The sequence below is a fragment of the Falco cherrug genome, chromosome 9, assembly GCF_023634085.1.
Source record: "Falco cherrug isolate bFalChe1 chromosome 9, bFalChe1.pri, whole genome shotgun sequence".
NCBI classification, from domain to species: Eukaryota; Metazoa; Chordata; class Aves; order Falconiformes; family Falconidae; genus Falco; species Falco cherrug.
Window position 1 is genome coordinate 18,561,061 of NC_073705.1, and position 15,474 is coordinate 18,576,534.

General features: G+C 48.0%; 1 protein-coding gene across 1 annotated transcript in view; it reads right to left on the minus strand.

Annotated features, from left to right (window-relative positions):
* Positions 1-15,474, minus strand: part of SYNPO2L (synaptopodin 2 like) — a 41,643-nt gene that overhangs the window by 13,478 nt on the left and 12,691 nt on the right. The window contains exons 2-3 of the mRNA XM_005443846.3: positions 11,272-11,423; positions 7,801-8,462 (exon numbers count right to left, since the gene is read on the minus strand). Of these exons, the coding sequence (XP_005443903.1) occupies positions 7,801-8,462; positions 11,272-11,423 (814 nt within the window). The remainder of the gene's footprint in view (positions 1-7,800; positions 8,463-11,271; positions 11,424-15,474) is intronic.

The window sequence follows — 15,474 nt, forward strand, 5'->3', positions numbered from 1 at the left end:
CTTAGCCAGTTAGCTAATCTGACATCATGAGCCATTAATAGTTATGTTTTCTGTTCTATTCTTAGCCAATTGTGCAGTCACCTTACAGTAGTCCTATCTCATCCATATTTCTCTCGTTGAAAAAGTCATGTGGAACCATATCAGATATCTTACAGAAGCCAACATATACTGTGTCCACCTTACTTCTTTAGCCATGAAGTCTTATCTTATTGAACAGGTCAAAGACTGTCTCTTTTTCTAGTTTTTATTAGTCCATGTGTTTTTTACTGATCAATTTGTTTTCCACAAAGTGTGCTCAAAAGAACTACTTTGTTCACCTAACTGAAGCTAAACATTTTTTATTATTTTTTTCCTTATCCCCGGAGCCTGTCTGTAAGAAGGGTGCTATTCTTGGTCTTTTCCCCTGAAATCCTTCCCGTTATTCCAGGGTATTTATCAAAGACTGATGATCATTCTGATAAAATTTTCACTAATTCCTTACATTTCACCTCTATAAAGAGTACGATTTAGCCTTGTCCTTTCAGTATAGTCAGTGTATCAAGATACGCTGAATCTACTCGCACCCGTTCCTGCTCCTATTTCTTTTATACAACGGGCTAAATTCTTGGTTAACGAAAGCAGCAGATACATTGATGACGGTGAAGCTTTACAGGTTTCACAACAAACTGATCTCCCTTCCTACGATGAACTGAAGTGAAACTGAAGAACAATGATTTGTCAGGTTGAGTTTTCTCCTTCCTAGCTAATTATCTCTCACTTTTGTTGAGCAATGACTTTGTTGTTTAATTACCCCTTGACAAAGTCCTTCTATGCCTCACCCTTTTATGCCTCTGCCTCCCCAATAACTATCATTTTGTCTTATTTCAGTGTTGTCTTTGAGCAGACTTGTCCCAACCTTGTCAGCAAGTCCCATGTCACTTTTAGAACTGATAGAAACAAGATGGGTCAGGGAGAGCGATTCCCATTGCCCATTTGCATTATTTCTTTCAATTCAGCTCTCAAAATCCTGGAACCTAGGAACTATCAACTTGGCTAAGACAGCCTGGGGTCATAGATATAGTTGTTTCAGTGTGATTATTGCTCTAATCACCTTGAGATCTGAATTACTGGCAAAATTTTGGCTTAATCCCATTGTTCCCCATCAGCCTGACACATCCAAAATCACTCCAGAAGTGCATGTGCAAGGACAAGCTATGTTAACTTAACGTGTGTGGCAGCACATTTTGAAAAATCCCTTGCTGGGGCCCTGCAAGGACCATGGAAGTGTGAGTTCAGAACTGCTGACACCGTTTCAGCAGCAGCGGGATGATGAATGACCTCTGACCATGTCCAAGGAACTATGACTCAGAGTCACAGTCCCTGCACTGATGATAATAACATAAAGAAGTAATACCTGAGTAACTGATAGTTTTAAAAAGATGCTCAAAATGACATCTCATATAGTGGAAATACTAGGACAAAAGAGAGTATCTACCTTTTCATTTCAGGGATCACTTACAGCTTTCCTCCAAACATCTTAAAAACCTGAAGATCTTTCCCCTTCCACAGAATATTATATGCAGCTAGATTTATCTTGAGAACCACATGTTCAGCTAAATCCATGTCTCGGTCAGGCTCTGGGACAGCAGGATAGCAGTGAGGTATAAAGGTGAAGCAGAGCAGAGCCCTATAAGCCTTCTAGTGCTGCAACCCACAGTATCTACTCTGAAATGCTGGACAAGAGTGATGCCCAAGGGAATGATGGTGGAAGTCTCCAGTAAGAGAGCCTGAGGAAAATGGACAATGACTTGTGACAATTTCTGAGATGGCTCAAGAAACAACAAAAAAATCATCCACACCAGACAAGACAGACAACACTAGCTTATAATCTGTCTTCTGCCCAAACAGTTAATACATCAGCCTGAAAATATCACCTCTGTGCTTTTGATAGAAGAACATAAACCAAAAGGCATAAGCTCAAATGCCATACTCAAGCCTAAGTCTGGAGGAAGAGGGCTCCAGATGCACGGTATTTATCTCACTGTTGTCTTCCTTAATAAATGCCTTCCAAGCTGCTGAGAATTCAAACCTGAATGTTAGTTATTAAGTGGGATATTTTTAAGTGAAGGTCTGTAACTAGACTGCATACACCAGTGTATGTAAATTGATTTCTCAAGTGGAGGCAATTTCAAGTTTAGCACATGCTGAAGTGAGATCAAACTCTCCATCTGTGATTTAACCATGGAGGCTGTTGTCACTGAGTAGCAAGAGCCAAGGGTTATTCAGCGTTGCTTCATACAGCTAGGAACAGACTTCCTGTAAGATCAATAGTTCAGGCAATTAATTTGAATCTCCTGGGCTGAGGAGAATGCTTTTCTATTGTACTTTAAACCAGGTAGGATGGGGGCAGTTGACTACTATCCTAAACCTTTTGGTCTTCTAGATTGTAGTGAATGGCAAAACCAGTAAGCTAGCCTAACCACCATGTAACTGTCATCATTGGAGTCACAACTGCCAAAGCTGAAAGCCAAGTAGAAAATGTGGTGCAGTAAGTTCAAACTGCCATTTAGGCACTTTCTCTCATTCACAGCTCCTGTGACATACACTGATAGTTACAGGCTGATAGATGGCTTGCTGCACACACCTCTTCTGCAGAGAAATGTGACTGTGGTCACTCTTGGAAGAGGTAATCTGTATGACCCGCTGATGAATAGGCCACTTATTTATAAGCATCCTATCTCATCAAGTGATGCTGCTGTACATCCGCTTTAAACAAGAAGGATTTCCTTTTCTGATATGGAATGCAGTAAGTTTGATGACACTGCACAGGCAGCCAGGCCCGTATAAAGCAGAGGAGGAAATTTCCCCACCCATTTTTCCCTCCCTTCCCCTACCGTACATGGAGAGGCTCTTGAGTCCTAGGAACTAAAAATAGTCCAGTGGATAAGTTTAAATTGAGATATTTTGAAGCACTTCTTGCACTGACACAAATTCCTACAGTGTGATAGCAAGTTAGGACTAGACTGCTGTCCTGTTGTGTCTGTCTTCTCCTAGCCATTGGTATTTCCAGTTGTGAGAAAGCCTAAGCCCCTTGTCCCTGGGAGACAATTTAGGATGGGGTGAAAATACAGTGCACCTTAGAGAAGACAGGTGGCTGAGGAGAAGCAGCAGCCCTGGCTACAGATGGATCCCAAGGCTCTGAGGGTGGGGTGAGCAGAGGAGGACACTGCAGGAGCTATGGGAAACCAAAGAGCGTCACTAGCAATTACTTGCAACAGCTGTAGTCTGATTCTCCCTGGCAAAAGCTCCTGCTTCTTGCTAACCTCCTGAAACTCATTCAGATTTTTTTCACTTGTATTTTCTGACTTGTTATCTCTTCCTTTCTTTCCACACTGTCCAAGCAGCACAGAAATCATCTCAGGAAGGGATGTAGTTTTTCCCTTTACAGTGATGATGAACTGAGGCCCTAGATTTCCCCAGTTTCCCTAGGGATTAATCACCTCTTTAAATAGAGCAAGTTACTGGTTTTGTGGGAAGGAAACAAATTTATACTTTTGTTTCTTCAGATTAGGCAAAATATTGGCTATTCACAAGTATGAATGCTGTCCTGTAGTTCCTTTAAAGTAAAGCAAAGAGTCCCTGTTTGCTGGCTGTTCTCTTGCCCCACTGAGCAAAACACCAGGACATATAGTAGCCGCTGGGCAGCAATGAAGACTGAAGTCCTATTACATGTAGGGCAAGTTCCCAAGTTCCCTACATTTGGGTGGTGTGTGGCTCCCCACACTGCCCCGCTAGCCTGCATCAGCAATACTGAGTGGGTTTTCAGCAGGCATGTCCAGGTCCTGTGTCCTGTGGAGAGCTAGGACGATGTACATGCTTATTCCACAGGCTGGAAAAAATGAGCCAATACCAATGTGCAAATAGGGCAGGAACTTTGGAAAGAGATGGGCACAGACCTCACTGCAAGGGCTGTTGCCTAAGGAGCTCTAAGGTCTTGTGTCTTTGCAGGGAAAGGAGAAGCACAGCTCAGCAACTGATGACATGCTGGGCATTGTGAGGTGGCACCATCAGCTGCTGCTCCCTCTTCCCTCTGCTTATCTTGCTCCATCCCACCCACTGCCAAATCCTCATCTCGGACTGTTGGTACTTGCCACCCCAGTGTTCTGCTCCCAGAGTAAAATCCTTGCCTAGTGTAAATAAATGAGCTCCATTTGCTCCTGTGTTACTGTGATGCAAGGCAGGTGTTAGACAGCAGTGTCACCTCCAACAATTGCCACGTGTGAATCCTTTTAGCAAAGGCATGGAAAGGAGTTGGTGGAGTTGATGCAAAAAAAAAGAAAATGTACTGGAGAAATGTCAATCCAATGAAAATTAAGAGAAAATGATTCAGTAACAACCATCATGGTAAGACTAAGAAAGATGATGGAGGAATATGGGAAGCATTTCCTCTTGAGGACAGTATACAGTCAGCCCAGATCAGATTTGCTAACATCAGAAACAAAGGAAAATCATACAGATAAGGGGTGGCAGGGGGGCTGAATCAACTTCCTTATGATCTGGAAAGCTCAGAGCTCTGGAAGGCAGGCAGCAAGGACAAAGGTCCACAAAAGCTCTGGAGATAAGATCCATAGCTCTGATCTTTTATTTCCTAAGTTTGTGAAAACCCAAGAGCTGACAGGCAGTAGCAACCTAACGAGATCCTTGCAGGGCAAGAGAGCTGTGAAGAATGTCAGTTGCTACTCTCTGTGGTGTGCAAACGATTACTATGTAACTCTGTTCTTGTACAGGGATTTCAATTATTCATCTAGAAATCTGATGTTTCTAGATATTCATCTAGAAATTTGATGTTTCCAGATACTCATCTAGAAATACTATACTTGCAATTTTGTTTGCCTGAGGCACAAGGACAGGTGGGAGAGGGGAAAAGTCCCTGTAGCTTCAAAATGACAGTGAAAAGTTAGAAAGAATTAATACAAAAGACAAGAGAAACACCCCAAAAATTGGCTATCAGAGCAGGCATGAGAAAGGAGTACATTCTAGAAAGAAAAGGTGAGGAACTATCTGGATAACAGTCCCAACAAACCAAAAAGGAGGTTTTCACATTCTTGTGGTGCAGCAATGGGAGCCATAATGGAGAAGGCGATGGCAAGGCATGGCGGGTGTGCTGAGCAGGTGCACTGGGAATATATTTAGATACTTAGTGCTCCAAAAAGCAAACATATGATTAGGTAGTCAGAATGGTCCTTAAATGTCTACTGCATATATATCAAGCCCCAGGCTCCCATGACTGATCATCCAAGTCACCTACTGTTGGTAACTCAGATTTTAAAAACTTGCCTAGCTTCTAACCCACGAGCTTGATTTTGCATTCCTGTTTAGCAAAACCCAGGAGTCTCCATGTTGCAGAGTAGGCTACTATGCTGTGGGTATTGCTAAGGAAAGGCAGAGAAAAAGAACTTTAAACTCTGCTGGCTCTGTGGGAGCCTGGAGCAGCTGTAGGAACCAATGCAAGCCCAAGCATCCTTGCCAAGGCTACATCTTTCTGGCAGGAGATGCTGTATGTACCATGTGCTCCCCATGCTGATAGCTCCTCTGCAGGCAGCCTCCCCACAGAGCCAGTGCAGCTCAGCAGCCTCTGTGGGAGACATAAATACATACCTGTGTTTATTCCAGGTATTCCAGCTCCTTAGCTCTGTTCACCACATAATGCACACCCTCCATCCCTCTTCCTTCCTTCCTTCTTTCCTTCACAGTGTTATTGGCTGCTGATCATTAATTTTGTTTTAATAGCATCTGTGCTCCAGCATGATCAGGACATAGAGTTTTGCTTTCACATTTACTGTCAAGATTCCTAACCCAAGAAAAGGCCAAACTGGCCATGTGAGTTGCCATCCGAGGCAGAGTAACTCTTACATAAGGATACCCATGGCCAAACATAAACCAGAAGGGGGGCGAGCAGAGGAGTGGTAATAGGAGAATAAAATGTTATCTTAGTCTGCAGTGCTTCTGGGAACCCTACCTCTAGCTGGCAATAGAGTTGCATCACCTTCTGCCATGGGATATTATTTTGCCATCAGAAATGCTCTGCATTAAATACATGGCTTTCCTGGGAGCCTTCTGTACTGACGCTGTCCATGGAAATAAGTCTCGATGTAAAGCAATTGCTCATCCACTGCTAGGACTATCAGGTGGCAGGGAGCAGCTGAACATGCCTTTCTCAACATTCACCTCATGCTTGTACATTATTCAAAGGGGGAAAAAATAGCTTCATCCTCAGGGAGGCTGGAATTGCTACTTTCTTTGCTGTCCTAAGGCAAGTGAGTGCTAAAGACTGGGATGAAATAGTACAAGGCACCAGGTCTGCTGTACCACCAGGCATAAGGGACCCAGGCAAGTCTCCTCTCAACACAGGGCAGAGCAGTAAGACGGAAGCTTGCCTGACAGAAGCAGTCTAGATTTGAAAGTTACCTTTATAGGATCCATTAGGCAGAACAGATAAGGAATGTTTAGCCCAAGGAAAAGAGAAAAGAGAGGCTTAACAATTGCCTTGCAATATTATCGGGCCTGGGGAAGAATGTCTGGCATTTGCAGCAGAGAATCAGAAGTTAGAATCTGTGTGCTTTATTTCTGATTCAGTCTAGTAACTTTTCTGGGTCTCTGTTTCCCACTCTGTCCCTCAGCTAAGTCACTTTTTAAAAACCTGCTTTATTTCTAGGCTCGGAAAAGTGTAAATTAGTCAATCCCACTGCACACTGAAGTACTCGTATGAAAACAAGTTTTTGATTACCTTGGTTTTAATATTATTGGATACACCACAACTGTAAAATCAGGTAACATGTTGTGCTGCCTTCATGTTTGGGTTTGAAATACTCCATGTGTAGCAGAAACCAGGAAAGATTCACAATTAAGATCGCTTCAGGTCCATCACCCATGTACTACACTACATTTTTCAGTACTTTATTCCACCTGGAAGGGTCTTGGCTAGCAGGGATCCCACTACAAGGAGCTGTTCCAGCAGCTGATTTACCAGCTCCTGCCCATTCTTGCTGGTAGCCCTCCACTGCTGATACCAAAAAAGCAATAAATTCTACCAGAGCTCACCAGCTGCTGCCCCACATGGACACTCTTGCTTAGAGTAAGTGCCTGGGCAGAAAACATCCTCTGAAAGTTGATATGGACAAATCCCTCTCTGAGCTTGACAGGGTGAGAGAAATAAATGAGCTACTGACACCACTTTCAGGGCTACAGTGGCTGAAAATTATATCTACTCAGTCCTTAACCATGCGTAGTACTACATGCCTCTGTGCCCATGGAGAGCTGAGCTGAGCTGAACAGTGGGGTCCTTGGGACCCCCTCAGAACAAGCGCCCGTGCTTGGACACACAGATAGCTTATGGGACAAACCGAGCTGCTGTGACATCTCTGAAAGGCCAGGCCTGAGAACTTTAACCCTCAACTTCTTTCCTGATGATTTCCCTTGAGACTTCTTCAGCCCAAAGTACTGAAGACACCAATGACCTCCACCCTGTTTCCACAACATAAAGGTACTATAGCACAGCTGGTTGTGTGGCTGCAGCTTCTGGGACTGACTCCCAGATCTCAGACCATTTCTCTTATCTGTTCCTTGGGACATTTTGGGTGGGGTAGCCCCCAGTGCAAAGCTGCAATAGGAAGCCCCATTCCCTGCAGGCTGGACTTGACACTGCTTCTTCCCAAGACAGAGAGGAGATAACCCACTTGACATTTGCAGGAATGAGGCTTTTGGAAGGAAATCAAGTGTAGAAAGAGGGCATGGGTGAGTGGTGGGGTGCAGAGGACTTACTGGCCTGCTTGGCTTTTTCCATGTAAGTGGTAGTTAGGTCTTCATCAACCGGGTGCTCCACTGGCCCCACCATGGGGATGAGATGGCGTTCTGCCCGGATAGCCTTGGTGGCATGGGGCAGGAGCATTGCCTCTGGAGAAGGCTCCCGTCCCTCTGTTGATGGTGGCCGCAACTGTCCCTCGCTCTCCGAGAAAGGAGTGTCTGTGCGGCTGCCAGGTGGGCAGGCAATCTCCCTCTTGGCCACCCCGCTGGAGCTGGTCACCTCGGCTCCCTCCTGCAGAGCAGCCTCTGGCATGCTCTCATAGCCGCTCTGTTCGGACAAGGACACCTCATCCTGAGGCCCGTCCGCCTTGTTGTTGATGCTATCGGGTGGTGAGCGTGGGCTCCTCTTGCGAGCCCGGCGGTGCTTCTCCTGGGCCACATTGTCGGCATCGCTGTCTGTCTCACCATAGTAGGCCTCACTGTCCGGCGGGGAGGTAAGGCTCTCCAGGTGCCTCTGTGACCTCCGAGGCTGCGAGGGCTGTGTGGTGGCCGGGGCTCCTGCCAGTTCAGGGCTGAGTAGCTGCGCCGGGGGGTTGAGCGGGGACGGTGGGGAGCGCACTCGCTGCCCTGGAGAAGGAGAGCGCTGGAGCCGTGGGCCAGTCTGGTCCCCACCAACTACTCTGTGGGGAGAAGGAAAAGCAGTGAGCAAGGTCTGGTTGGTGGGGCTGAGCTGGAAGAAAACTCCCACATGTGAGAGGGGGGTAAGGATTGAGCTGCTGTTTCAGGTGTCTTTTGGGTGGTACAGACACCTGAAATGCAGACACCAAGGGCAGACTCTTCTCTGACATCAACTACACACTCTCCTAATTTTCTGCTTCATGGCTCTTTGAAAACTAAGTGTTAAACACTTGAAAATCAGAATGCCCTAAGAGCACAAAAATCTGCAGAGCCAGCTTAATCAGCTCCCCAGGCATTTCTCCTGGGGAGGTGAATTCCTGTATAGCAAACATTCCCCAGGACTGCGGGATGTAGCCCCACAGCCTGCCACTTGCCGGGGGCACAGCTGGTGCCTCAGCCACCACACTGCCCTCCAGCTGTTCCTGCAGCTGGGACTGCATCCTGGAGCTTGTCAGCTCTTCGGTCCCGGAGGGGGGGGGGGGGGGGCGGGGGGGGGCGGGGAGGCGCCCCCAAACTGCTTTCGTTCAGAGTGGGCTCCAAACAAAGAAGTCGGTGCTGTTTGTTTGTCCTGACTTCTACTTGGAAGTTATTAGGAAATACTTAAGAGAAAAAGGCCCGTATGTTTTCTGGGGGTAGGACTCTGCTGTCCTGTGGTGGGAGTCCAGCGGGATATGTGGCCAGCTCGCTGCGGGACTGCTTCGCAAGCTAGCTGCCAGTGCCTGGGTTTGACAGTCACACCAGCCAGCCCAGTCCGTGGTGGCATTCGCCTTTGCCTTAGGCACAGGCTGTAAGTCAGCTGGAAGGATGACTAGGGCAGGGGCAGGGCAGCCTAGCCCTTGCTGACTGCCAGGAGGGAGAACCTGGCTATGCTGATGCGAGAAGAGCCACCCTGTCCTCCCTCTCCTCAAGAGTGAGTCTGGATTTCAATGGCAGTTTGACTCAGACCACACAGATAGGGCAGGGAACTTCCCTTGCCAGAGTCACCCGGGCTTGTTAAGAGTTTTAAAGGAGCCTAAGTATTTGCCTCCTGAGCATGCATGCCGGGAAGCTAGGCAAACAGAATTGCCTCTGTAAAGCTGTGGAATTCATGGCTTGGATCCAAATCCTAAACTGTGAAAAATTTATACTCATGTCAAATGCAAACCTTTGTGGAATCTAAGGGTGGGACAATTTCTCTAACAGTTTATTTTTTTAATAATATATGCTGTTGTGAACTCTCACTGGGAACAAACTCAAAGCTCCCCAGGCAAAACAGAGCAGTCCTTCCTCTTCTTTAAATACTCGACCAGGTAACTGAAAAGCATTACTGCTTGTAGGCCAGTTTCTCTTGTTCCACACTGTCAGATGGCAGTCTCTCTCCCTGCCTCCCTCTCTCTCTTCACACCCACCCCGCACTGACAAAAATACACATATGGCCTTGCATGCTCCACAGTCATCCAGCTACCCCTCCTTTCTGAACAGGACTGTTGGTGTTTTCTCTGGGAACATAAATATGAAGTGGGAATAGATGTGATCAGAAAGCAATATTTGATGAGTTCACCACCACCCCATGGTGAAGCCAACTGGTTACGTTATTTCCAAACCATCCAGTGTTGGCTCCCAGAGGGCTGCGAGAAGCCTGCCTTTGTCACTTTGCTAATTCACAGTGTGCTGATTTTGGCCCATTGGAATTTGCCCAGGCACCTGTTGGCTGCAGATAGGCTCCCAATGGGGTGAGATAAGGCCTTGGCAAGGGACCAGGAGCTATTCTGGACACGTTGTTCAGGGCTCATACATCCCACCTAATCACAACGAGGGTATAGGGTGAGCACATCAGAAGGCACCAGTGCTTTCCCTGAAGCCAAGGGGAAGATCGGGCTTTCCTCCTCTGAGCACTGCCCACCTCTGCCCCTGCTTTACAGATGCCAGCAACCAGTGTGGCTCTCCCTCCCCACTGCTCACAGTGCTCTGTCTTTTCGGGGCTGTAGAAAATCACATCTCCCAGCCCCCTTCACCAAGGCCTTATTTCCTGAGGGTGACTTCTGTTTTGGCAATAGTGTGGACTAGCTGGGACCTCGCACAGCTTTGCTGCCTTTGCCTTTATATGATTCAGTTACAGCTCAGATGTAGCGCATGCATGCATCCAGCATCCTCATCCAGCATGCACTGATGCCCTGGGTTAGCTTAGCACAGGTAGAACCAGGGACATTACTGGGACCATTTTTGTGCTTAAATTTGAGCCTGGTCTCCAGTATTCCACTGGATTAGAGACTGCCAGAGATATTTCTGAGGATAAAAAAAGGACTCAGCTACACAGCTCTTATCTTTGTGGAAGTCAGTTCACACCCTGTCAGACTACAATGGCCTGCTGTAGCAAATACTTGGATAATCTTGTCTTGGCTCAATTATCCAATGTGTAGTCAAATCCATTTCTACAGAACAGTTATTTACCCAGAATGAACTGGAGTCTCCGTTAATTGCTGAGATGAACTGCCCTATGGCATCTGCTTGCCTGGAGCCTAAATTGCTCATTCTTTGCAGCATAGCCCTCACACTGCAAATATTTCCCTCCAGCCTGAGGGGCAGGGGCAGGGAGGTCTGGGGTCAGTTCAGCCCCAGGGCCAGGCACTCTGGAGAGCAGCACAGAGACAGTGCAAAACTTTTGGATGGCCACATTAGCCGTGGAGAAGTCCTTCTAGTACACCTTACAGTATAAAGAAACCAAAGGCTTCCTGCCTGCCTTCTCCCTGCTAGGCATGGAGAGCTGCTGCACTGGATGAAGCTGCCCTGCTGCCTGCACTGTCACAGCACTGGCACTTGGGAACAGATTACCTTTTCACACGGATGTTGAGCATGCCATTGGAGGAATCGATGATCTGCATGGCAGTAGCATGGGAGAGGCCAGCACATGACTTCCCATTGATAGATACTAGCACATCATTTTCCCACAGTCCTCCACGGCACGCTTTGCTTCTCTTCCGGATCTGAAAAGGCAGAAGAGAGAGGGCAGGGATGAAGGGAAGAACAGCAGCTATTTCATTCAGTTGCTTGTCTCCTGCTGGCCCTTCTATTGCTCTGTCCCTGACAGAATAAAATGAGGCCTAAGACTACTGTGCTGCCAAGGTGGAGGACCAGTCCTCTTGGGCGAGTCCTGGCTGTGCCTTTCGCTTTCTGTATTCCTGCTAATTCCAAGAGTCGCTTGGCTGAGCATAGGCCTGACCTGATCATCAGCCCAATTCAACTCCTTCAGTGCTGATGAAAGACTCAAGAGCATTCTACATGCTCTTCTCCTCTCATTCCCTATCTCCTAAGTTGTGTAGGGAGTCTGTGTTTCAGAGAGGGAACAGGAACTCTTCCTAGACTACCCCTGTACATGGCTGTGTGTCCTTCTGTACACCCCTACTGTGCTTCCTTGGTATGATCCCTGATGCTCACACAGAGCCCTTGCAGGTACCATCCTTGGGGAAGCTGACATCAGGAAGAGATGGTGGCTCCAAGACACTGCCTGCTGTCAAGGATTCCTGCTCTGATGGCTTTGGCCAATGTATTTCTGGACATCTGCATCAGGCCGTATGAGGTCCTGTTACACAAGTGTAAACTTGGAGTAAATCTTTAGCCTTAACAGGAGCTGTGCAGGATATGCATTGCTATATCTGAGAATGTGGTCTGGGTCCCTAGTTCCAGGCTAGTTCCTAGATCTGGCCTTTCATGGCCATCTTACACCAAGTGTTTCCTCTCTCTTTTGTTCCGTCATCCATCAGTCAAGCTTCTCACTGAAACCCCCAACCCAGCCTAGCCTTTCTGCATAAGCAAGCAAGCAAGCAAACCAAGAGCCCACTGAGCCCAAAACCACAGACCTCTTCCATATAGGCAAGAAATTAGATAGTCTTGTAGGACAGCTTGGCACCCATAATGCACTCATTTTGCACATAAAAGAACAGCCGAGTAAAAACACTGGGTCAGGGCCAATCAGGCCCTAGGTAGTAATACACTGGATTTGTAGACGCTTCTAGAATATTTTTTTCAGATCTCGCAGTTAAGTGGGAGACAAATCTGTGCAGAGCTGTTTAACAGAGGGTGCAGTACACAAACTGTGGCAGACCCCTGCAGAGAGGTCACACACAGCAGGGCACCTTCTCCCATATTTCACAGCCTTGCTGCTTGGGCAACCAGACTCTGCTATAAAATCACACAAGCTACTTTGCCCACACTCCCATGGCAGCCCCAGGAGAGACAAATGGATGTGAGAGGATTGCTGCCCTGTCATTGTTCTTGCAGGGGCAGGAGGGGAGCAGGAAAGGAGAGGGCTGGAGCCTTGCAGAGGTCCTGCGGCGTAGCTGCCCGGTCTTGGGGCCCAGGCCCACTGCACCCACGGGGTGTGCACACACCCAGGGCTCAGCTCTGCTGGCTCATATTGAGTAGGCAAGGGCAGCACTCCTCCCAGGTCAGCCTGTCAACAGGACTGAGAGGTGCTGGGGAAGAAGATGGAAAGAGGAGGGCTATGCTCCAGTTGTTTGTGTGTTCACTGGCACTTTATCATTCTGTAGCCTCTCCAGCTTGACCCCAAATTTTGCCTGCATGCTTAAAATAGGGTCTGGCTCATCCCAGCTGCCACATCCATCAGCCTCTGTCATTTTAGTCCTTTATCTCTCTCCTTGTTAATATAAGCCTGGAATGAGAACGTGTGGGTCTGTAATGAACTACTGCTGAAGAACCACTTTTCTGCTGTTACAGTATAAATGCTGCTTCCTGATACTCCCTCAAGGTGCAGCTGTTAACTGAGAACAGTTAGCAGACATGTTTTCCAGTACTGTCTACCAACACAGCAGCTAATGCAGAGAGTTAGGGAACTGAAGGAGGGTCTCCTGGTATTCCCCAAAAGGCCAACTGCTGCTCCATGGGCAAGTGCTCGATGCTTAGCACTGGATGGGAACACACTTGCTGAGGATCTCTCCCAGTTATGGAGCAAGGGAACTGGGGGTTAAAGGCTGTCAGCAGGTGCTCAGAGCATTCCTCACATCCCGTTGTACTCCTCCATGCTCACTGAAACTGAGGGGATGTGGGCTGATGACCACCCAGAGCAGAGCCAATAAGCTTCCTGCGATCCTCTAGTCCCACAGCAGTGCAGGACTTTGCAGGCAAGTGTTTGGGATTCCCAGGCAGGGAGGGACAGGCTGGGCTCACGACACTGTTGCTGCTTCAGGCACCTTTAGATCACATAAACCTGGTGGGACGCAAGCTGCCCCACTGGGGCTGAGCAAGGTGAGCAAGCAACGCATTTCTTTTGCCATTAGTAAAGGTGCTGGCTCTGGCTTGGTCTGTGCTCAGATTTTATCAGGGTGGCAGAAGGCCCACGCACTAAAGCAACTATGGTTACTTCAATACTGTTGCAGGAGCCTGCAAACTAGCTCTATATATAATCCAGGAGAAGACTCCTCCCTGTCTCCATTCCTCTTTGGGAAAAGAGGACTTCTTCCTGTGCTGGAAGAGACCTACAGAGCCTGAAAACAGCATGTAAATGTTCCTGGCTGTCCGTCTCCCACAGGTTTATAAACCCCTCCCTGGAAGTTTATGAACCTGCTTTCCAAGGGCAGAGGGACACAAAACTATTCACAGCGTCATTTTAGTGACAAACCCCCACCCCACCGCATTTGCCAGGGAGGAGAACAATGGGGCTAAACGCAGAAGAAAATTGTGCTGGGAGAGAAGGAAGAAAGCACTTCATATAGAAAGGACAGGACTTAATCCACAACCGTGACAGCAGGGTGCAGTGTGCAGGAGGCTGGAGAGCTTCTGGACAGAGACCAGCACAAGCCGGACAGTTTTTAATGACTGCCAGGACGGTTCTGCGGAGACATTTAATGACAGACAGCCCCTAGCCTGCACCTCTCACTCACAACGAAGGCAGCACTGAGCCTCTGAGGCTCCAGGCCAGGGTGGCTGCCCAGTCGGAAAGCCAGGCTGGCTGACCACCCTGAAGGTCAGGCTGCCCTCAGGCTCAGCCACTTGCTCCCCATGTCCAAAAGATGCCCTCTCCTGGGCACCCAGTGAGGCACGAGGCGTCACCCACAGGCAGCTTCTGCTTAGGCTGCAGACAGGTTGGAAGGTGTCACCCAGGAGCTGTTCTGACGAGATGGGAAAGGATGGGAAATACGGCATTTCAAAGAGAAATCCGCTCTGCTTCCTGTAGCAGATCCCCAGACAGCTTTCTTGTGCCAGTGAGAGGCAGCAAGGACGGATTCTGACAAGTTGTCAGGGCTAGCCCCAGACCTGGCCCTGGGGGGCTGTGCTCTTCCAGCACATACTGCATGGATTGACCTCTCCTTTTGCAGGGAGGACTCCACGCATTCTGAGCCTCTCATAACTAACTGCATGTTACACTTTCCGCCCCATGCCTCAGTGGACACACTCCCCCATGGCACACCTTGGCTCACATGGGAGGAATGTCCTGTTTGGATTTCAGCTGGGTTTAGGGAATCCCAGTTTCAGGGCCTCATTGATTTATGCTAGTGGAAATGCAAATCAGTGTGGAAAATGGAAACTATAAAGTCATGAAACACATTTACTCAGAAGGTTGTCCTTCTCACTGCCCTCTCAGCAGGACTTCTGTTGTGACAAAAGAGCTCTTGTCAGAGAGGTTTGGGTGTCTGCAGCACCTAGGTACATGTACGTACATGTGCATATCCTCTTTCATTACTGTGCCCTCTTCCTCTCATTGATCATATTGAACCAGACAGGAGGGAAAGGACAGAAGCAGCTGAGAGGAAAAAAGGAAAACGATGAAGGCAGCAAATGAGGAGGAAAGGAAGAAGGAAAGGTGGTGAAGGGAAGGCCAGTGCCAGGAGAGGCCAGGAAGGCCAGGGTTGGGATCAGACTCTTACAGTACATGTTTCCTTGTACAGCCCTGGGGAGACAAAAGGACATGCTGATTATTGGACGTGTCTTGGGGGAATTCAGCCTGGCTTTCGGGAACAGAATGCAAGAGAGGAGGGGGTCAGATGCAACTTGGCAGCATCTGTCCTTCAGTAGGGCCTA